This window comes from Manduca sexta, chromosome 27, assembly GCF_014839805.1.
Source record: "Manduca sexta isolate Smith_Timp_Sample1 chromosome 27, JHU_Msex_v1.0, whole genome shotgun sequence".
In the NCBI taxonomy this organism is placed as follows: Eukaryota; Metazoa; Arthropoda; class Insecta; order Lepidoptera; family Sphingidae; genus Manduca; species Manduca sexta.
In genome coordinates, this window is record NC_051141.1 from 14,379,392 (window position 1) to 14,402,438 (window position 23,047).

General features: G+C 36.3%; 1 protein-coding gene across 9 annotated transcripts; it reads left to right on the forward strand.

The window, feature by feature from the left end:
* The first annotated feature begins 1,620 nt into the window (after positions 1-1,620).
* On the forward strand, positions 1,621-22,476 carry LOC115455767 (PAN2-PAN3 deadenylation complex subunit PAN3). Of its 9 annotated transcripts, none has more exons than XM_030184453.2 (17): positions 1,621-1,718; positions 2,077-2,174; positions 2,245-2,331; positions 2,735-2,878; positions 2,994-3,081; positions 5,873-5,986; positions 8,274-8,372; positions 13,231-13,473; positions 15,132-15,286; positions 15,610-15,731; positions 16,429-16,531; positions 16,935-17,071; positions 17,334-17,412; positions 18,246-18,361; positions 18,440-18,535; positions 19,618-19,780; positions 19,925-22,476. In XM_030184453.2, exons 2-17 carry the CDS (start codon positions 2,100-2,102, stop codon positions 20,039-20,041), a joined length of 1,938 nt encoding a protein of 645 aa, XP_030040313.1. In that variant the 5' UTR covers positions 1,621-1,718; positions 2,077-2,099; the 3' UTR covers positions 20,042-22,476. The 9 variants fall into 9 exon arrangements, with proteins under 9 accessions (XP_030040313.1, XP_037300072.1, XP_030040311.1 ...); XM_037444175.1 differs by having other exon boundaries at positions 1,622-1,718; positions 2,756-2,878; XM_030184451.2 differs by having other exon boundaries at positions 1,638-1,983.
* Positions 22,477-23,047: the final 571 nt, after the last annotated feature.

The following is a 23,047-nucleotide window of genomic DNA, read 5'->3' on the forward strand; positions in this document are numbered from 1 at the left end:
TATACATTAAAAATAATATCGATATATCAAACATCTAAAGCATTCTATATACGTGTATTATGGAATGTACACACTCACCAAAATATTTGTCGCTCAATTGGCATTTTTTTATTTTTACCAGGTACCTATCTAGAATCGAAAACTATTACGAGATTTTTTGTTTCTAATATGATACATAATATATTGTTTTATTTTTTACGTCCATATTTAATAATAATAATAATAATAATGATATATATTAAATTTTAACAACATTTTTTAAAGGTCTTAACTAGCATTTATTACTTGTATTAAAAAGAATGTATTCTGATTACTACGTCCAAGAACGAGAATAATTTTTTGACATAGATTTGGAGAATTCCTCAGAGCATATACATACAACTCGGTACTAAACCACTGCGAATTGAAAGGCCTTTCCGTTCCGGAAACCAAATCAAAGATGTCAAAAAGGATGCAAAATATATTATACACCAAAATATATTATTTGATTAGTGCATGGTAACCGTAATATGTCGAAAGGCGTTTTTGGGTGTATCATTTTCATCATTTTCGTACACTACAGGGATTGCACCATTTACATAAAGACATTATAATAAGTTATTCAGGGGAATAGCCCTTCGCCGCCTGCAATCACCCAATCGCGTCCATTAGTCACCTTTTACGACAAACTTAGAATACTGTGGTGAGGTTCTCCGTCCATCAGCGGGTATAACCAAAATGGGATGGGACCTTCTGCCCGACATGACAGTTTTAAATGACAGCTTTGTAGTAAAAAGACCTGTTTGGCCTCCACTTTTCCCTCCAAGGTCGGCTGCTCGCGTATGGAACTTGACTTTCGTCAGTAGAACTTTATCGTCTAGATCCCACGGCTCGTATTCTGCCCCTACTCTGGTCTCCTGACGAGCGAACGAGCTGTGTGCTAAGCCATCACCACGCTGCGCCACTATTCTATGTGGCTTCTACAGGACGGTGATGCAGGGGTCGTCCAGGAATTTGGACAAAACGGGGCGGTCGTACAAACTTTATACGTATAACAGTCGATCAGGAAGTACATCCATGAGCCCATTTGCGTAATAGTAATAGGTAATGACCTATTACTATTACGCGCATACCTATTACTTAAACAGAGAGGTTAAAATGTATAGTTGATTATGACATCTGTGCTTGGTTATGTAGGGTAGTGGACGATTCATTTCAACTTCTCTTTATCTTTTTATTGAATTATTTTCATTGCGGCAAAAATGAAAATTAGTGTTTCCTGAGACTCGCTGAGCTTCACCACTTGTGTCATAAAATTTTGGCTTACGGCAATTCTAGTGGTGGGTGCGAAGGCGAGAATTTCTTTAGCATAGTCCATCTTGCACCTCAGAATTTCCAGAATTTAAAATAACGCCGTTTTGTATGAAATCCAGCTTGTCCTATATCCTCATCCTAAATTCAAAAACAGAAATAATGGATGAATATTTCCAGCTAGAGGTACTTTGTAAATTGTAACACACCTATGACAATATTCAATCGGTTCGTTTCAATTTGTTTCGGCGAATTTGTACATGCTGCATAACTGTAACATCTGCATACTATGGAGTACGGCGTACTAGTCTATTGCTTACACATAGATAATAAAGCTAGAACAATACCTACCAAAGAGAATTATAATAAATATGGAAACCTGTGTGTCTGTCTTCGTGTCCTCATCCCGGTTATTTATTTAGAAATTGGTAATATTTCCCATTTACGATAGCTACGACTCTTCTTAAACGAATTGAGTTTTGAATACGCGTACTATTTATGGTACTTTCTTGTAATGATGAGCTTATAAATCCTTATGTGATCTGCGTGATCTATATATGTAGTTCGTAGGAAAGAAAGGAAAATGTCGGTGTCCTCTTCAGTTGTCTGCTTCGATGTATAAACTGGTGTTTATATAGGAGCAACCGCAGGGTACGGCCTGTTAAGTAATATTATTGAATACAAGTTTAAAGTGTAAGTACCGTACATAGAACCAGTATGTTGTCGTATACGTACCTATGTACCTGAATGTAAAATTTAATCCTTTTGTATTGTTACTCTCGATAGCCGGCCGTATCGCATACTGAAAGATGGATCCCTCAATATTTTTGCCGTTCACACCGCCCAATGGGCTGCCTCAGGAATCGAAGCTGGTCACTTACATGGTAAGATGGTTTTTGAATAAGTATTTGTAGCATTTTAGAGTTTGCGCTCTTTAGACATGGCTTGTTCCAGAATCGATCGACAACAACCCCAACGACATCTCTGACCCAAGCCCTTGGGAAACTCAGCTTGGATTCTTCTCCGCCAGCTATCAAAAAGGTGGGTTCGTTTTGTACTATCAAGTTAGATGTTTTGCAGCCAATTAAGAAAATAGAGATGATGCAAGTTGGACTGCTGCTGGCATGATGGACTGCATGTTCCCTGAAATTTATTTGTCACTGCAGTTTGTGATTATTGCTACACAACAGGCTGGCAGGTGTAAACTCTTCCTACTGTAAATTCCTCTAGAAACATTCAAATGAGAGCTTTTGTATAATGTTAAGTAAGTGTTTAATTGATGGTTGTGTAGTACACAGCTATAATATTTTGTATATATTTAATTTTGCATAATCAGAATAAATAGCCAATTATAATTATTTTTTTTATTTTGCTTGTAGTTGTTGAATGAGTATAAAATTTGTTATAAAAATTTTGAACTCGAAGACTAATCACATCAAAATAGTTTCCTATGTTCTATAACCAGGTGTTGATCAGCGAGTTTGTCCCGATGAATTACTATGGCGCACCAGCGATGCTGCCAGAATCCCCAGACAGCCCATCACCCTCAACAATAACAACATTATCAAATACCTCCCAAGTGCATCAGGTTGGTGTTACATTGTTTATTATATTTTGTTGAAATATTTACCTTCCACTACATTTTACCATCTAATCTTAACAGCCATTTAATTAAAATTCTAATCCACTTTTTTGCAAATTAGGAAAATGTTGGGGGTACAACATACTTCTATTCCACCAATGCAGACAGCTTGAACGCCTCTGTTCTGGCCCCTCCACCGCCAGCCTTAGGTAAGTGTCACTCTATTGTACATAATTTGTATAATTCTTTAATTTATGTATATACATAATAATGTATTCCACCCAAATCTATTCCTATTTAAGCTTTGTTAATTTATAAAACATAATTCATGAACTTGTAATAAGACTAACATTAATAGAAACTTTAAATAAAGGAATTGCACTCAGGTTTAATTAAATTTAATTCAATGGCCAAATAATTAGAAATTGATTATTACAAAATAAATTTTGTAGTATAATAATAAATTAATGACACAAGGTTAAGAAAGAAACATAAGAATTGATCTTATGTTTCTTTCTTAACCTTGTGTCTAGGAAAAAGAATCAGTGTAGGGTTCATTCAAGATAAAAATCTTTCTGTGCACTTTTCTGAATAGAAATTAACATATTATGTGAATGGACTTAGTTTCCCTGTGTATGTAATTTCACATAAATCCATTCAGAAAAATGCATTTACCTCTATTAAACAATGACACATTTTGGTTAGATTAGTAGATTATTAGATAGTGGAAGTAGGTTAAATAATTTGTAAAATACATTGACCTTTCTTGTCTGTTAAATTACGGTTTTCAGAATATGAGGATGGGAAAGTAACAAAACTATTTATATCTACATTTTATATGTTCTATCAAAAGGGGCCTAATTCCCACGAAATAGAGCTTTTTTGTGTAACAAATTTATACAAATAAATGATGTCACTAGCAAATCGTTCGCCTGTTGGTAAGTGATACAACTAAGAATAAACAGTAACATCACCACCAACATTTTGAATTGAAGACATAAGATGTTAAGTTCATAATTCATAATTATTAGTATCTTTCAATAGAAATATATCATTTTGAGATTTAGACTCCAAATCTCCTATTAGTGTATTTAATTTTACTATTTAGATCAAAAAATTAAATTATGCCACATATAAAAAGATCGTTCAGATATAAGTTATATTAATCATAATGATTTCTTAAGTTTACGCGAATGTTAGACATTTAAATTAAACTATTTTACGAATTTTGGCCTTCATGGTCCCCCCCGTGACCATGAAGGCTGTAAAGTCTTCGAGACGTCGGGAGAAAAGTAAAATATTAAAACCGCGATAAAATTCCTAAAATAGTTTAATTTATATTAATCACCCAAATTGGGTGGAAGCCGTGGTTTGTTGTAAAAGTGAACAGTATAATTGCTAAAACACAAATGTTATAATTGACAAAAGTATATTTGAATATCAATGAAGAAATTAGCCGTCACGCTGCGTTGACGTCATCGCTATTATGATACAAACATGCGACAGATATAGTGAGATATTCTTATTTCAAAATTAGGGACTGACTTGCCATATTATCTATAAAATAAAAATTAATCGCTGAATGTCTTGCTAAGCGCAAATCTCGGGAGCAGCTGAACCGATTTCGCTAATTACCAGAATTGTTCGTACGGAGCGAAAAATTAAAAAGGAAATGCCTGAAAAAGTCTAAAAACAACACTTTTCTATATTACCATACCAAAGGAATCGTAATATAATAGTTAATAGTCAATTTGAACTTTAATACCATACCATAAAGTTAGTGGAGGTGTTCCGGGAAGGCAAAACAATTCGAGTGACGTTAGATGGAACGATGGAAAGAATTTTATGTGTTTTATAATTTTATTTTTTTGACATAATGTAATTGTTGTCTTACTTATCAACTTTCTTTTTTCTTTTTTGTCTTACTAGCTGACCCGGTGTCGCGAATAGCAGAATAAGTATTAAAAAAATTAATAATTAAAGAATCGACTGTTAGGCGGTACGAAGTTCGCCGGGTCAGCTAATATTATATATATCATCACAGCATATCATATGGCTCTAATAAACTCGTTTCCATACGCTTTCATTTCTGTACTATTTTGTTCCGTCGAAATCAAACTATCGTAGCTATGCCTTAAACAGCTATTATTAGCCATTGCTTTGTATATTATTTGCCACTATATTGCCGTCTATTGTAACTAATTATATCAAGAATTGTACTGATTTGGTGGCCTAGTTATAATTGTACACCGTACGAGTACGACTACCACGCCGAATTCCTGGCTTCGAATCCCGAGTCGGGCCAAAAATAATAGTAACTGGTTTATTCCATCTTCAAAATTACTCAGTCGCAGCAGAAAGATGGCTATGTACTCCCGTGCCTCGGAAAGCATGTAAAGCCATTGGTCCTGCGCCTGATCTCTCTGCGGTCATGTCGAACTGCCGTTTCACCGACCTATGAGAGTGAAGAAACTGAGTGTGCACCTGTGTATGGCGCACACACTTATGCGCTATAATATCTCCTACGTACTAGGCTGGTCTTCATTGCGATTCGTCTTCATAGCCGATATTCTGCTAGGAAGGAATCAATCATAATCAGATGGAGTATGAAATGTACAGTATTCACGTAAGAAACGTTTATAAGTTTCAAAAACTGGCCGCAATACTAACTTATTGTAAATCAGCCTTTCACTGTGGGATAAACAATCCTTTATCACCACGAAAATATTAGGCGCTAGCTCGCGTTTGTATGTGACCTCGTTTCCACGCCTTATACAGAAGCGAACATATTAATATAATTCACGAACAGAAAATACTCATAATAATTTACTTATTAGTTTTTATGTTACACGCCAAAACATTCACATTGAATCGTCCTGATCGGCCATCATCAACAAAACATAATCTATGTTACAATAGACGGCTTTATCGCTTAACATCTAACGGCTAACCTCACTATAGTGTTTTACTAACAACTTAGAATTAATGGTATCAATGTAGTCTTCCTGCCACCAGGACCGGAGGCGTGCCTCGGTCCCCCTGGTCTGTCTCCCTACGCGACACAGATGTACGCGTGCGCCCCTGTGCACATGGGCCCCATGAGCTCCAAACCAGGTTTGTAAACTCTTCACGAAAATTATACGTTTGTGCATAATACCACGTATTGGTACAAGGAAAATGATGTGTTCTTGCAAGTGGTGAGTTTACAAGTTACTCGTGTGTTGTGGTTAATCCCTATTCTCAGTGGTATTATGCATTAAACGTGAGTTTAAATTTAGACTTAAGTTTAAGTTTACTTTACATAGAAACGTATAGGGAAATCGCTAAAATTATTTGTTCCAAATAATATTGAGGCGAAAGCGAATTTTACAGCATAAAAATTTTATGTAGAGAATCGAGACATCTGCCGTATCTAAAGTCAGATGAGCAAAGGATAAATGCTTGATTTTATTTTATGATTTAAAAATATTATTCTCTTATTTTCTGTTGTTATAATGACACATTTGCAAGATTATGTTTTGCTAATGCAAATTGCGAATATTAATAAGTCGTGTCTGCGATATTGTAGTGCAATATTTGTTGCTGGCTGTATATCATTAAGCCCATTTTTATTTAAAATATGCATTTCATATAATTCAAAACAAAAATAATGTAATGTGCACCTGTTGAAATGATTCGACTGAACGCGGTCACCGGTCACAGGAAAACCATACGACGCATCTATTAAAAATATAGCTTGTAGCCATCCATATATGTACTACGTTTTGAAACAGAATTTACGATATTGAAGTTATAAATGAATATTGCAAATTAATAAATTTAATTCTCATTAATAATAAGAAATATAAAATAAGAAAATTATAAATATGTGATCGGTCCCATTGTATCGACGCGATAGGCTACAAAAATGCCTCGCGAAGGCCCTGCGATATTATAAAGAGACACTATCCAGATGTTTATTAGGTTCATAAGTAAAGCTAATATTAATATATTAAGTACTAATGTAACATAACATATCAGTAACCACATTTTTTTTTTTTTTATTTTGGATCGTCTAATATATTAATGTACTTTGCAAAAATTTATATTGAACCTCAAGCTGTGCGTTTTTAGTTAGTCATTTTGCAAAATTTTATTAAATGATCATACATCATAGAAACGATATTATAACAGTTTATTAACAGTTAACAGGTTTGAATTTAATGTAAGCTGTAACGTTATCTTACTTTCACTAGCCACGCGCGGGCGTGACGTCACGAAACTGACCTAAAGAACACGTTTGCAATTCCATCGCCTGCGATTTTTGAATATGATATTATGCATGTAATAGTGATATTTGCTCGTTATATATATTTTGTCTGCCTCGGCGTATTCGCATTACGGTTTGACTACAGTGCTGGGGTTTCGGGTTCGATGCCCGGGTCGAGCAAGGTGACATTGGGTTTTTCTACAGAGCCTATCGCCATGTCAGGCACAAATTACTAAACATTGTTATTTGTCCTGAACTTACTGTTACGTTAAGAGAGTTCTACTATGATACAAAATCTATAATAGTTGTTAGAATTGAAAGTAATAGTATATTGTTGAACAGATGCGACATGCAGTGTCTGTGTAATTATATAAAAGCGTTACGTGACGATGACGCGCGATGGCGGCTAATTAAAATACAGCGCAGCGCGCCGAGCGACGATACGTTTCATGGCTCAGTTTGAGAAGGAGTGCATCGAATATGAATCAATGCGAATGTATATATAGCTTGTAATCTATACGCGAATGCCTTTATCCATTCATGAACTTAATGTACTTTAAAATGTATTTAAAGATGATGAACGATAATTTCTTATATGTACAAAAAATATTCTGTTAATAAAGGCACATGTTAGAAAAATAAATGTCTTCGTACTTCATACACAATATGTTAATATTCAAGGTGAACCAGAAATCCTGTGGAACAGACGCAACAAAGACCTCTTGAATAATGTCTTATAGATTTTAACCCCATGCATAGGGATTTACTTGCATAATTTTTGTTTTGAAAAAAAAAAACTTGTTTTCACCCCTTTGTAAATTTCTCTTTCCTACCAAGTGGCCAGCAAGCCAGGTGGGATGAGATCTGACCACTCAGATTTGGCTATTGGGCAAAATTGCGCATAATTACAAGACCCTGTATAGATTCGTCTCTCAGACACCACACTTGAACCGTGCGTCTCATGGAAGAGAATATGGAAGATTGTAACATCGTTTGCTATTTTTTGTAAATTATTGTTGTGCCAATGTTTTTCCCGTTAAATATGAAAAAAAAATGGAAATTCTTAGCGTGCTGTGTGAATATTTGTTAACATAAGTACATTGATGTGTTGCCAATGTTTCAAGTATTCATTTTTGATTATTTTGCTCGAAGGTCTGGCTGCCACATTCTACATGCCAGATACCATAAGGTCCGAGATATACCAACGGAATGAAGATGTGTTTCTGCAGGCTGATCCTCATCAATATCCAGGTAACTGTGACAAACCTTTATAATATTTAGAATGGTGTCGCTGGTATGTGCCAGGGATATCATATTGTTGGACAGTGTTTAAAGGACCCACATCATAAGTGTAAACTTATGCTTGTTATAAAATAAACTGTTATCATGAGTGACAATTAATGGAATCATCAATACTAATTGTAAAGTTTTTTTGTTGTTTCGGATCCCCGTTTTGGTACAGTGTCCAATTCCGGCGGGGATTGATTTTCAGGATTTAATTGGCAGTAAATAAAGAAATATTTTTTAAATTTTTTTGATAACGTGTGTAATATGAATCTACTGTAAATTGAATTGGCGGTAAATTTTTAGAAAAGAAAGAAAAACCAGCAATGTTTTGACAGTGATCTGTTGTGTTTGGGATGAAATGTGCACAGCATAACTCAATAGTTATTCTAAGTTCTGGTTAAAGCTTTTACTATTCACCCGTAGTCGTAGTACTTTAAAATAACTTCACAGTAAAAAAAATCATAGAAAATTCATGCTCTCACTTCGTTTTAATAGTTAATTATTTAACCCATGGTTTTGACTCTTGGCTAGAAAAAATATCATTTAACCCTGCGTTAGTAATCCACTCGTAGTTATATAAATAAACTCTAGAATGTGCAAGCAGCCCTTATAATGCTATTCAGTGTTGATAGCAAATTCACTTGAATTAAAAATAGTGCTTTTCCATAATCGATGTCTACCAGTCGAACTACAATTGTTGTGTCTACGTATTTAAACAACTGAGTCTATAATTGTGCCCGGTAAAAGGCAATAAGCTTCCTATTGCACGGGCCCTAACATACCTACAGAAATGTGGATGTAATAACATGTCTGTCTACCCCTGAATAAGCAGGGAAGCGAAGATGCTACGTTTTTGTATGTTTTATAAAAAAAAGACACATTTTATAAGTGCTACAATATAATGTTGCAGAAAAATGTCTTTACAAAATAGGTAGTAATTAAATGTGTAAAACTTCAATGTTTCACGCAAGGACCGCAATCACAAGAAGGAACTTCAGAAAACCAAAATACAAATCCATTAGAACCACCCTCCTCAGGTACATGTTACATTATTACCTCCGACAGCCACCTGCCCGGCAATAGGGCGTGCCTATAATAATAATAATAATAATAATGTTTATTTATTATAACAAAGTTGTCATTTACAATAATTAGTCGCTGGAGTCTCCTTTTAAGCAAGAGTGCCTGTATTAGGAGACTCCGCTCTTCCATAATTTATAAATAGTTACTTGCAACATTTATTTTTTTATATTATATGTATATAAAAGTGTGCCTATAGTTGTAGGGAATCTTTATATTGACTTGCATGCTCTTGGAATCGGAACTAACAATGACATCGAAATGCAATGCAAATTATAAAGATGTGTTTCGTTGGCGATTCCGACAGAACATCTATTTCATATTTGTGTTTATCATTGTTCCCGCCCTAATGGTCCCATAGCATGCATTCAGTACAAGTCTATCGGAATCGACCAATGCTAATGAGTATGTTTTTGACTGCACTAAGCTTCTGCCGGTGTCAGTCAAGTGATATTTAGTGTTCTGTACTTCAAAAACGGATCATTTTTAATCGCCTCGGTGTTTGTCTGTCCCAGACTTTTTCTCAAAGGGACGTAGAAATTCAACATATTTATATTTTTTTGTGAATTCCAATTCAGCCAATATAGTGTATAATGAGATTTTAACATTGACGTTATATTCTATAGACACGAACTTTCAAATAAACCATTTGTTCAAAATCTGAACTAAAATGGCAACCAAAACGTCACTGTTATAACCTATTTATTCACTTGAACAACAAATAATTTTACTCATGTAACTAATATTTTTTATTTAAATCCAGGTTTACGATTAGACTCGAATTTTTATATCATGAGCGCCACTCAGTAGACAACCACGAGCTGTCAATATTAACCATACTAAAGTCAGTTTGAATGTAAATTAACTTTAGTATGGTCAATATATGTATATGAACACCTTAAAATAAAATCCGTTTTTTACCTTATCTTGTCTACTTAAATCTTTCATTATTAAGCATAGTAACATTGTAGAATTATAAAGGTAAAAGGAAGTGGTTCAGCACATGCTAATTGCATACCAGGACAGTCTACTACTACAGTCTACTCAGACAGATAGTTCTGAGCAGCGCTAGTTTTAACTTCTCGTAACATCCAGAGGTGTCACGCGGAAGGTTTATAGCAACAGCCTACCATGCGACAAGTAATATTTTATTTGAATAAGCTGAACAGAAATATAATTTTTAATAAACATGTATAAAGAAAAACGAATGACAATATGTATTGTTTAACTGCGAGGTAATGATCATGGCACGCGATGTTAATCTCTATGTCATGGTCTATATTCGTGCTAAATTTATTTAATATTTCTAATATCCACAGTTTGTGTTTAAAACGAATTTTGAGACAATTTTTTTTTCTATTTTCTTTTTGTTTTACTTATTTACGATAAATAAGATACGTACGCAAAAATAATTCACATGGTTTGATGTTCCATAATTTAATATGTGAAAGAAAATGGTTTGTTTGATAAAATTCCGCGCGACCACTCATTTGTCGTCGGTTGTCCTCACGTGACTTATCTTTTATTGAATAGTAATGTGATATAAATAGTAGCGAGATATAACAACAGGGCCCTTATTCTGTATGATAGTGTAAACGCGTAACGCGGCCGTGTCATGTTATCTTCGAGAAATGTGCGTGGAATAGTATTCTGTAAGCCAAATTTCTATAGTCCTAAACATGATGCGTTGTGTTACGTGTTTGTTACGCACTGTCAAATTAACGTGCGGCATAGAGAATAAGGCCCCTGGTGTGTTTTAATTTTAAGTTCGAATGATTGTTAATAATCAATATATTATAAAATTATCATATTCTCAATCCTTAAGGATCAGCGGTAAATTTGCCTGTCAATCTCAAAATAAATATGAAATTATAGGGAAACCCCACAGTAAACAATATTTTTTTGTTTGTAAATTCGTTAATCCTTTTCTGTTTGTTTACTATGTTCAATATCATACTAAATTACATTTTGCGGGATCTATTTCCATAAACAGATCTGCATTTTTTCAAATTATATTTAAAAACCAATTTGAACGTGATCTTTAAAATCTATACTTAAATGGCACAAATACATGGCTATTACATACAAATTATGATATATACGGCAAGACTGAGGGTATTCAAAAATGTCGTGTCTATGCCGTTCACCAATATTTCCACCAGGAGTCTGTTTGAACATTTTTGTTAGTATTTATGATTTTTATATGTTCAATGACGAATATGGAGGGAACTGATCAACAAAATTTGATATTTAAAGCGTTTACCGCTTCTGTGATTCTTTTTATTAAGTGACTTTTGTGGTCCACTGTACAAGGTTCGATTTATTAGTACGTCAAAAAAGTCACATTGATGGAAAATATTTTTTTTATTAAAGGAATTCTAAATATCACCATAATCGATGTCTACCTAATACATAATTTTCTCGTGTCACGGTGTTAGTCTTCAAACTCTTCTTGTGCAATAAGTGACTGATTCTTATGAAATAATTTGTGTATAATTGGTAAGTCTTAGAATTGGTCGTAAACTATAGAGTAAACCCCTAAGTGATAAGGGTGTCCCATCTCAAAAAACAAAATTGTTTGGACATTTTTAGTTTAATTTTTTTTATGATTTGGCGTTAAAAATAACTTATTATAACGTCATTTTCACCCTTGTACCTACTACCGACCCTTATTTTTAATCGCTATTACACTTTTATGTATTTGCCAAAACTTTAAAGTTTAATTTTTTACTATTCAATTAAAAACATTTGCCAGTAAAGCTGTATCCGTGTGTTTCAATTATAGAAATACCGAAATATTTCATTGATGGCTGAAAATTTCGACACGACGCGACGTTGCATTAAAAATCCGAATATTTATATGTTGGACGTAAAACACGCTAAACAAGCTCGTACAATTATTACGAAAATCAAATATACATAGAATTGATCGGATATTTACGTGCGGGTAACAGTTACTCATTTATTAAAACAGCGAGTACGGAACACTAAGGGCCTTACTAGTATTTATCGTTGTATTCGTTTGTCATATTATTTAATGCCGTGTCTTCCTTTCTCTGAAGTTTTGTTACCGAACATCTTAAGCCAAAATACACTATAATTAGAGAACTGAAGTAAGCACAATACAACGATAATTAGTAAGAACGTAATAGTTCAAGAAAATCATTGCAATCATTGTAAAGACGTGTTTATTTTCTACCACGAGATAACTGATTAAAACCCGATAAGGTCAATGCAGTCAAAAATAGTTGTTTTTGCAAGCAATGAAACATAGGATTCGTTCAGATCCTTACCAGACCTTACCTGATACTCATTTTCATTGAAATCACACAATAGGTTTTATGCATAAGCTAATGCATGTTGTATGACCAATTAAGGCAAGGCGGACCTCATCCTGCCGTCTACCGTCTGAACGGAGTCTTACTGACCAAATACAGCCGTGAGACATCAGAGTTATTGTATCGGCACTGGCTTGTTCCCAAGTATTATTTACGGTTCTTCACATTTGGCCGATTTCACTAAACGATCTCAATCATTGTATTCGGATCTATAGCTAAAATGGACCACTCACAATAATGGTTTCGGCAAACATCGGAAGAGGCGGAACGACATGACGCTGGACACAGAGTGTCGCCCCATTGACGAAACCATAGTTGATTCGAAGTTAGGGATAAGGATCGTTCATTGAAACTAGCCGTCTATCTCAGATAATATGATATATGGATATGCATGCCTCCTTTAGAACTACCAGACAACTTGGAGAATATGTACGCTGAACTGATACCGCTGGAGGACCCGGTGCCGCACGCAATCGCGACGACTTACCGCGCGGCGCACTGCGAGACCGGCGAGAACTACGCGTTGCGCCGCCTGCACGGCTACACCACGATGAACACCAAGCGGCTCGACGCTTGGAAACAGATTGACCACCCCAACGTAGTGCGGCTCGAGGACCACTTCACCACCAAGGCTTTCAATGATCACTGTGAGCACTCTACAGTTTTGAAATCTATTCTTTATTATATTTTGTATTCACATTTGCGTCTGGTTAAATCAACATAATATAGTCACTGCTCTATTTCACACTATAAAATATAAACGATACGTAATCCATAATTACATCTATCATGAATATCCTGCCTTCAGGGTGTTATGTGTCATTTGCATTTTGTACAGGTGAAATCTGTAATGCTTTTAAAGCCAACACCTTTCACCTTCCACGCCACTAATAGTTGTTTTACAACAAAATACTGGAGACACGGATAATAAATCGGATGTAGGTAACATTTTTAATATTTGATTGCATGAATTGATTCGCGTTTAGTTCAAAAAGTTTAAATTGAATGCTTTATGTTGAACCTAAAAAAATGCATTGAAAGAAAGAACGTGGGTAATAAAATATACCAATGCATCTATAAGTTATGATATCCGTGTGTTGTTTGTTGATTTAATCAGTAACCTTTCAGTGTATACATTGTGTCAGTCTCAGTAAACTGCTTGCATGCCTCATAAACGCGTCATATATATTATTGTTTTCAGTATGTTCGCCGCATCTACCCTTTTCCTTTATGTGTATATATTAAGTTACATATTTTCATCTGCTCTCTTGATACATTATATTTCATACATTTTTGTAGATTGTCAGTGTGCACACTGCACAGTCTATATAAATCTATATAAATTGTAACATGGAGTTCACTACACGGTTAAGGCAAGACGTGTAAAGCTCAAATATTTGTATATTACATGCATTAAAGCTAAATAAAAGGCAGTCTGTTTCTGACATCATATGTCATTAATTCGTCTTAGTTTATTCTGTTTTATATTCCCATGAGTTAACATAATCATATTATGCGTCCTGCTCTGCGATTGTATACGCTATTAGTAAAGATATTGTCGCCATCCTAACTCTCCTGATCTAATAATGCTAACATGTTACTGCAGACATCTAACAACTATTGATTCCATAAGGCAGGTGACGGTCCTAGACAAAATCCTTTTTTTATAATATGTTTACTCCTCGTTGGTTTATTTGCCGAATGTTTTTAAACACTGTAGAGTGTATACTGAAGTGCACGCGGCGGTAAAAACTGCATATAGGCTTTAGAAAGAGATAACTTATGTGACGATTTGTCGCTTATTTGTCAGTTTTTTTTTCTTTAACGTAATGTGTATAATAGATTTATTGCTGAGAACTAGAGAGTTGGTTTTTGAGACGGGGCAGCAATGGCAGACTGCCCATGGTTTTTGGAGTACTACTGACAAAAACTTTCTCCTGAAACATTTGTAGGAAACACGACTCCAACTAGCTAGTACTTAAACCTTGAATGGTCGCATTGACGCTTTTGATCGTTAGAAGCAAACGGATCGATTGGCATCAAATAATTGTTTTGCGTAAATTGTTAAATATGTGCTGTCTGTACATTATTTTTTGAAATTTTTAAAAGCAAATCAAAATATTTTCTGAAATTATGGACAGTCTCCTAAGAGTATTTGCCCCGTTTCAAAAATCTACTCTGTATAGTCTTTTGCGTATCAATATAACCGAACGGTTCAATGAAAATAGTATCTCATTCTCCCAGAGCCAGCGGCGTTTTCGTTTTGGTTTTTTATTGACAATGTTACATTTATTTTGTGCGACAGCCATGGTACTCGTATACCAATACCACCCGTCGTCAATGACCGTGATGAACAAGTTTCTGTCGGGCGGGGCCGCCAACACGGCCTCCGAGGCTAACAGCGCCTTCCACGACCCATTCTCATCGGACCCTGATGCACCCCGTCCTTACACTCACCAGGTTACTGACAATTTTATTTATTCCAAACTCTTTCCTATGAGAACTCTTCGGGACACGAATGTGTATCTTGAACAAAACATATAAATCACTATAACCTTTTTATTCAAAGTCCTTGGCATTAGCATGCTTCGATTTTAGATATTACTTGAATTGTTGTCGGTGTATTTGTTGATCTAAACATAATGAATATATGTACAAAATTTGAAAATTGTGTAATGGTTGTTACCTTTTCGAGAGGTTTTAAGCTTGCAATAATAGGGTCTCATTAAAGGATGTCAGGCAACGCGTTAGCATATTATATGAGATATGTGTATGTTGGTTAGAAAAATGCAATGCTCCGTGCGGTGGCATGCGGCGCGCTGTTGCCTGAAGCGGTGCTGTGGAGCATCCTGGTGCAGCTCACGGCGGCGCTCCGCTCTATCCACTCCGCTGGACTGGCTTGCAGGTAACACTTTTCTAACGATAATTTGTGCAAATGTGTAAATTTTTTCTTATCGGTGTACTAGTTTTATCTGTGTCACTAAAAATATTGTGGTATCATCGAAATTTGTACTGTCATGTTTATTAGAATAAAACTTTATTGAAAAATAAATCACGCCAGCCATAATTAACATGTATAAGTTTCAAATCAAGAGTAAACAAAACCAACAAACCTTAAAACACCTTTGAGTGCCTTAAATAGTAAGTTAAATATAATTAATATAAATCCTCTAAACTTTGGAATTGTCTTTCGAAATACAGACATATATATAAGCAACATGTTATTAATTTTGCGCGCAATAATTGCGACGGAACAGACAAAGGCTGCGAACTTAATTTGGTTGGGGGTGAAAGGGTAGTTGCATATCGATTATTGCCTACGGCGTGTGGGTCGGGCCGTATACTGAGCCGGCATACACCTATCGCCACCCCTCCCAGACAAACACTGATCGATAGTAGGTTTCCCCATGTCAATGCACTTACGGTATTGTTTGTTATGATATAGAACTTGTTAAGGTTAGAGAATCGTTGGAAATAAAAACGCACCAAACATTTTCTTAATTTGTGCTTTCAACCAGTAGTTGATTTTTAGAGAACTGTAAAATTGGAATCTTATTTTGGATTATTATTACTGACTATTTCGGATATTTGAATGCGTGTAGGAGCTTGGACCCCACTAAAGTGGTGATGAACGGGTGCCGCGTGCGTATATCCTGGTGTGGTGCTATCGACGCGCTGCACCCTAACGCCGTGGATATAACGCAGGTGTGTATTCTGTATTTTTTTTCGGTTATTTTCTAGTTTTGATAGGTCCATAATTATTAACAATCGCCCTACTCGAGCACGTTTTTACTGATAATTTTACCTTATTCATTGAAATCAAACCCATATTCAAAATAATTTAGAGCGAACTTCTTGGGTGCAATATCCAATTTTAAAAATATGTAGATCTTCTTTATCTGATATGCATTAATCTCAGGTGCTAGTGATGCATATTATATTGGAGAATCCTAAGAAATAGTAATGTTTATTATGCACTATTTATATATAAATATCTCATGCGCAATGCTTTTTTTTGTAATACTCTTCTAAAATTATTGTCTATTACTACGAGATTTTAATAATAATTAGAGTACTTATTGAATTTGTCAACTGGTTGTTAACGTAGGCGCAGCAAGACGATCTGACGGCGCTGGGCCGGCTGGCACTGGCGCTCGCGTGCCGCACCATCCACTGCGACAACCTGGCCGCGTCCATGGATCTCGTCTCTAGGTCTTACTCCGCAGACCTTAAGAACCTGATACTGTATGTTGTTTATTATAATAATATTATATGGCACTGTTAGTTTCAAACAAAATTTTAATTTAAAAATTTATTTCTTGACATGTTAGTCGTTTAATAAATTAAGGTCGCTTAAAGTATTACACTCCATTATAAAGCCTTTGCCTTTCCTTAAATTAAGGGGAACCCAACGGTGCTATAAGGCAAGTTGATAAAGCACAATTGGGAGTCCTCTTATATTAGGGGATGGTGCCTGGCTGGCATTTAACTAGTATATTTGTGTCAGGTATCTGTTGTCGTCATCGGGCGGGCGCCGTTCAGTTACGGATCTCATGCCAATGATAGGGGCCAGGTTTTACACTCAGGTAACATAATATACATCTAACTATAAGAAGGGTTCATATTGTGGTGGTACATGGATTGTATTTGACCACCATACACCATAAAGTTGTCAAGCCTAAGATACAAACGTGTGTCGGATTCCGGAATCAGCCAGTTAGTGTATGTGCAATTTCGAACACGGTAACTGTGGATTGGTGAGGGATAATAGGGGACCGGCCTATGCTTGATTTTTTACATTATTCTATATGTAATGGTTAATAATACGAAAAAGAAGCACTCCTGCGAAAACTGCATCACAATTGGTTAAAAAAGGAGCGAGTAATTCATATTTAAAATATTGTAACGTGCAGAAGTGGGCGCAATGTGGGGATATCGCTTCATCTCTTTTTTTCGCACGCGTCGTAATTCCCGATGACGTCACATGTGGATATTTCGTCTCTTTTCTGTTTCTTGTTAATTACCCCTTCCACCGAAATTCAAAGACTTCTAACTTGTTGATTTTTTACCGGATTTTAATAATTCCTTCTGTGTTATAATTTATATTATGTAAATATTTAATAATAGTAAAGAACAAAAATGAGTCCGGTACCCTATTATCACTGAATCACTGCCGTGTCCGTAGACGCGAGTGCAAAGCAGTCTGGTGCTTCACGCATCTTTGCAGAATCGATCCTTTTATGCAATCATGAATACCAGTAAGGGTCATACGAAAATATTAAACACGTGCAAACACTTTATCACCGATCCCATATTACCATCATGCACAGCAATAGGTTGTCAACATAAATACCATTACATTACTAGCTATATAACCGAAACTTTGTAATTGACATTCATGCTGAAAATGTTTAAACAGGTGGAGGCGCTGGAGAGGCGCGCGGACGCGTTCGAGGATCAGCTCGCGATGGAGATCGACAACGGGCGACTGTTGCGCGTGCTCATAAAGCTGGGCGTCGTCAACGAACGCCCCGAGTAAGTTGACTGTTTACTGCCGTTAATGTTTTACGCAAACTTTTCACATATTTTCATTAACCATGTAATTTTTGCTAGACCTCCCAAAAAGGATACGTACTACTCGGCGCAGCAGCGATCGACGAACATGACTCCCGCGGTCCACCCCCCCGCTACGACAACTAGCCACTCCCAGTACAGATAAGAATTAATATTCTATGTAGTTTGTGATTTGATCTTTGTACGGTAGTTAGATCCGAGATTCAACTTTCGATAGGGATTTATGGTTTCAGAACTACTCATTTTGGCAATTGCGTCTTTTTAAGTTCAAAACTTTTTTCATAAGGCCTGGCTCTTGGTGAAGCAAAAGGATAGTACCGCAGGTTTCTTCATGCAAAATTATTTTAAACTACCTTTTGCTCACACTCTGCCCGCGTTATAATCGTATCCCGGAATATGTCCTACAATGTATGCCCCTGCTCTTTTTAGGATATAATGTCGTCTATATATATATATATATATGTTTATAAACTTTCGCTTCTATAATAAATAACAGGATCATAATGCATAATAAGCGTTCGTTATTTCAGCAATACCTTTGTGATAGCAGACTAACAAACAACCTCCAATCGATGCGATCATAATTATCAATCACATTCAAACACATAAGTTTTAAAATACTATTGCATCAAGAAACGTCTTGGCCGTGCCGTCAAGGCCATTCCAATTTTCTCTAATTTATTACTTTCAATGCATTTTTAAATTTTCGTGGGGTTTTCGATATATGCTGACAAAAATACTTTTCCAAATATAATCAACATGTCGCGACGCTATTATAAAAATGTTATATTCAAACTTAACCAAAATAAGTGTCTTAACTAATCATGTTCATTTTATAAATTTAAAATTATTTGCATGACAATGGACATTTGTAGGCATTTTGCGAATAGTAACTAGCGCGCTTGATTCCGACCCTCAGCATTTTGAGACTGGCGCGTAGATAGTAAATAGTGCAAAGAAGATACAACATGCATAATAAAGACATGTCATAATGATTTATCTATATATATCAAAGGATCTTATCTTATTCACCTCAAAAGTCATGAATTTTTTTAATTTATATATGATATTTAAAATAATTAACTCATATAATGTATCTGAATAATCATCAGAAGCTTAGGTCTCATTTACGGTACTATGGGAGGCCTATGTTTATAACTGGATTTCATGTGACTGATAATGGCAGCAAAGATTTTATACGATGCTTTCTCTTGAAGGTTGAACATGGACGCGTCGTGGTCGGAGACCGGGAACCGCTATATGCTGAAGTTGTTCCGCGACTACCTGTTCCACTCGGTGACGGAGGAGGGCAGACCCTGGGTGGACCAGGCGCATCTCACCTACTGCCTCAATCAACTTGACGGCGGGAGTGCTAATAAGGTAAAGATGTATTTCTTTATAGTTATTTTTCATAATTTTCTTCTTTCTGCAATTACCGCTGTATGATTTGATTACTTTAGAGAATCACTAACAAAATATTCTGGCTAAACCGAAATATTGTGCAAAATTGTGTGTTGTATCTAGGTGGAGTTGATGTCGCGCGACGAACAGAGCGTGCTTGTGGTGTCGTACGCGGAGCTGAAGCACTGTCTCGAGCAGGCTTTCGACGAGGTGATGCAGGCCGCCGATCCGCCCGCATAGCCCACGGAAGACGAGGAGTCCAACGCGTACGGCCACTCCCCGCAGTGAACTACCACCGCGCGCACCACCGACGACACCACAACAAAAGTCTAAAACACATTTTAAACAATAAGCTCGTATTAGCTTATCCAAACAACATCTAGTGCGCGTTCAATATTCAATACTAAGTGTTTTAGTGATGTGAACGCCTTCCCTGTGGGTTTTGTGCGTACGTACACTTATAAACGCAGTTATAGCAGTCGCGAGTGACTGACAATTGTGATGTAGATGCCGCGCCGGCATGTGTTCAATCGTTATCTGTCGAAATGAACTATTTATAAGTGCACTGTTATTCTATACGTAAACGTATTAATTGATGGCACGGATGGCGATCGGACATTTTACATTTTATGCACAACCATATTTTATAACAACATATATCTGTAAGGATATCATTGACTACCTCGCGCGCTTCACTTATATCGAAAATCCGCGTCACTGTACAATATATGACGCCGCCCGGACCAGAAGCTGCGCGTAAGCCGCTAAAGGTTGGTAATCAGAACTGAATTGTAATGCGATCTCAATTTATAGAGCGGCCGGTGACAATACCGCCGTCGCCACGTTACAAATAGTTCTACTTATTAAACATAAACTTATTTCAAGAATTTCGGGTGAAAATTCATCAGTGAATTTGATTATCACCCACTTAAAGCTTTAAGTGTCCAATTGTAGTTGTATAATAGTGTTTCATAGAAGTACTGTTACGAACAGAGAAGAGTCCAGTAACAATCGGTCGTAGTGTCGGTAGAACCAACAGTCGCTCCCGTCTGGGATCTGATACCGGAATCCCCGGCGTCACATCTGAGCCTGAATCATCACATCGCATATAGTTTCTACATACTTCGTCCAGGCAATCATCCTCTGCCTAATGGTACTCCTGGTGGAGCTGATACAATGGCGGTCAGTCGCAGGCGCAGGTTCTGGCTATTGGCAGCACTGAAGTACTGGCATACGTCTAGCTTCTGGCGCTCTCCGCCACCGGCGGCTTATACATATACAAGAACGCAGTAAAAATCGTGCGCTTGTGATACCTAACCATGAACAACCATTGAATTTGTTGCTGGGAGACTTACTGAGGTTTGGCTTGCTACTGTGCCTTTCGTGCATGAGCGACTGCATCAAAGACATCACGCTTATCAAACTTGGGTGGATAGTGCTCTTCTCGATTTAGAAAGCGTACGCGATGAACAAGGCGCAAGCGGACGCGAACCTTGAACTTACTCACGCTAACATTAATGACATTTTATCCAAGGCGCGAGCAACCATGCCGCTGAACCGGCAAGTGTAGAGCGACAAGGAGCAGTAGGCGTACCTCCTCGCTGTTTGTTATAATTATATTTATACTGTTCCATTAAATACAACCCTTTACGTGTAAATCTTTATCAAAACGAATCATGCGGCGATTATTGTATTACATTTTGAATTTTTTAATTATAAGAACTATCTAAACAGCCGCCAGAACAAGCGCCACAAACATTCCAAACTAACAAGTATTAATTGCGATCAAACAGCTGTGAATTCCGAAACGAACAATTGTTGCGACCGCCCGTATTTACCGGTCGACAACGTTTAGCGTACATCAGTTATTGAAGTGAGCGAGTGTGACGACGCAGCTACTGTGCCGCGGATAGTTCCACGTTGGAAGTTAATTTATACGACAGTGGGCCTTTCTTTGCGGCCTTGTAAGTACGCTCCAAGTTGCTGGCCTATTAATTGCGTCACGTAGATCTGAATTTGTATAACACGTGTGTGGGTCGCATACGGCTCATTGGTTCACCCTCATAATTAACTATCTGGGGTGCTCTGACAGAAAAATCGCGATGGCCGCGCCACACCTGCAAAATAGTTATTATTGCAATTTCTTTTCCTCGTCTATTTTCTTGCCACAATCTGCCTTGATTTTGCATGAATTATGAGTTATAATTTAATAAAATATTTTAGTAGTATAAAGAAAATGATTTTTTTGGTAATAATGGTTATTATTATATCATTTAAAAAAAGATTCTTGTACATTGTTTTGTGCATGACAAACAACACTAGTCCTCGTAATACGCAAAATATTAATTTGATGGCATTACTGTTTATATTGCAATAAATTCGTTCAAGCAAAGGTAATTTATTTTTCGGATGTCATTATCGTACCGTAAGCAACTGCGACCAATGATTCTTTAAGTTACCTTTACACGAAAGGCAGTGTTTTAAATGAAATAATCATGGGAACCTGATTTTATAGTAATATTTATTGTTATTTTAACTAAGATATTCCGTTTATGATGTTACAAATTCCGATCTATGTATAGATGGACACTTGATAAATCCATGAATGGAATATTTTGAGATATTATTGTAAGTGTATATTTTTTTTTTATAAATAAATATTTCAAATCTTACTATGTGTGCTGTATTTTTACATCAAATACCTTATTTGTCAATATCCCAATTCCCATTCTTAAACAGGTATCTTGGCTAATTCTGTAAGTCGAGGCCGTAACCGGATATGAGCTGTTCCATAATAAGGTTACTAACGTTCAATAAGGAAGGCCTACATACAGCACAGAACGGCGATAAGCTGATACTTATTGAAAATTGGAACCGAATTAAATAATATTATTATAATATCTACTCTACTATTCGCTACGTGCCGTGGGCGTCATTGAAAGTGCAATATTCCTTAACATTATTCTGGACCTATTCAGACACCATAACCTTGCATAGCACCGGTAAATTGTGTTCGCGATGTGTTCGTTATCCACACGGTTGAATTTTTCAGCGAAATGTAACCCGTGTATTAACACGTTCCATTAGGAACTATTGATTTTCATGCAAATTATAGTATCTGAGATATCGACCACATCGTGACCACGTTTTTGTTGTTATAGGGTATAGTATTTTTTTTTGGTATCAAACCCCACAGTCAACACCGGGGGAAACCCGCGAATGGGATACTGATAATGCGATACTTAA

Excerpts from the sequence above, each read along its gene's own strand:
- LOC115455767 (XM_030184453.2), top strand. The coding sequence starts at position 2,100 with ATGGATCCCTCAATATTTTTGCCGTTCACACCGCCCAATGGGCTGCCT. Across the intron at positions 15,287-15,609 it reads CCCGTCCTTACACTCACCAG|AAAAATGCAATGCTCCGTGC; the intron begins GTTACTGACAAT and ends TATGTTGGTTAG. Across the intron at positions 18,362-18,439 it reads GTCGTCAACGAACGCCCCGA|ACCTCCCAAAAAGGATACGT; the intron begins GTAAGTTGACTG and ends AATTTTTGCTAG.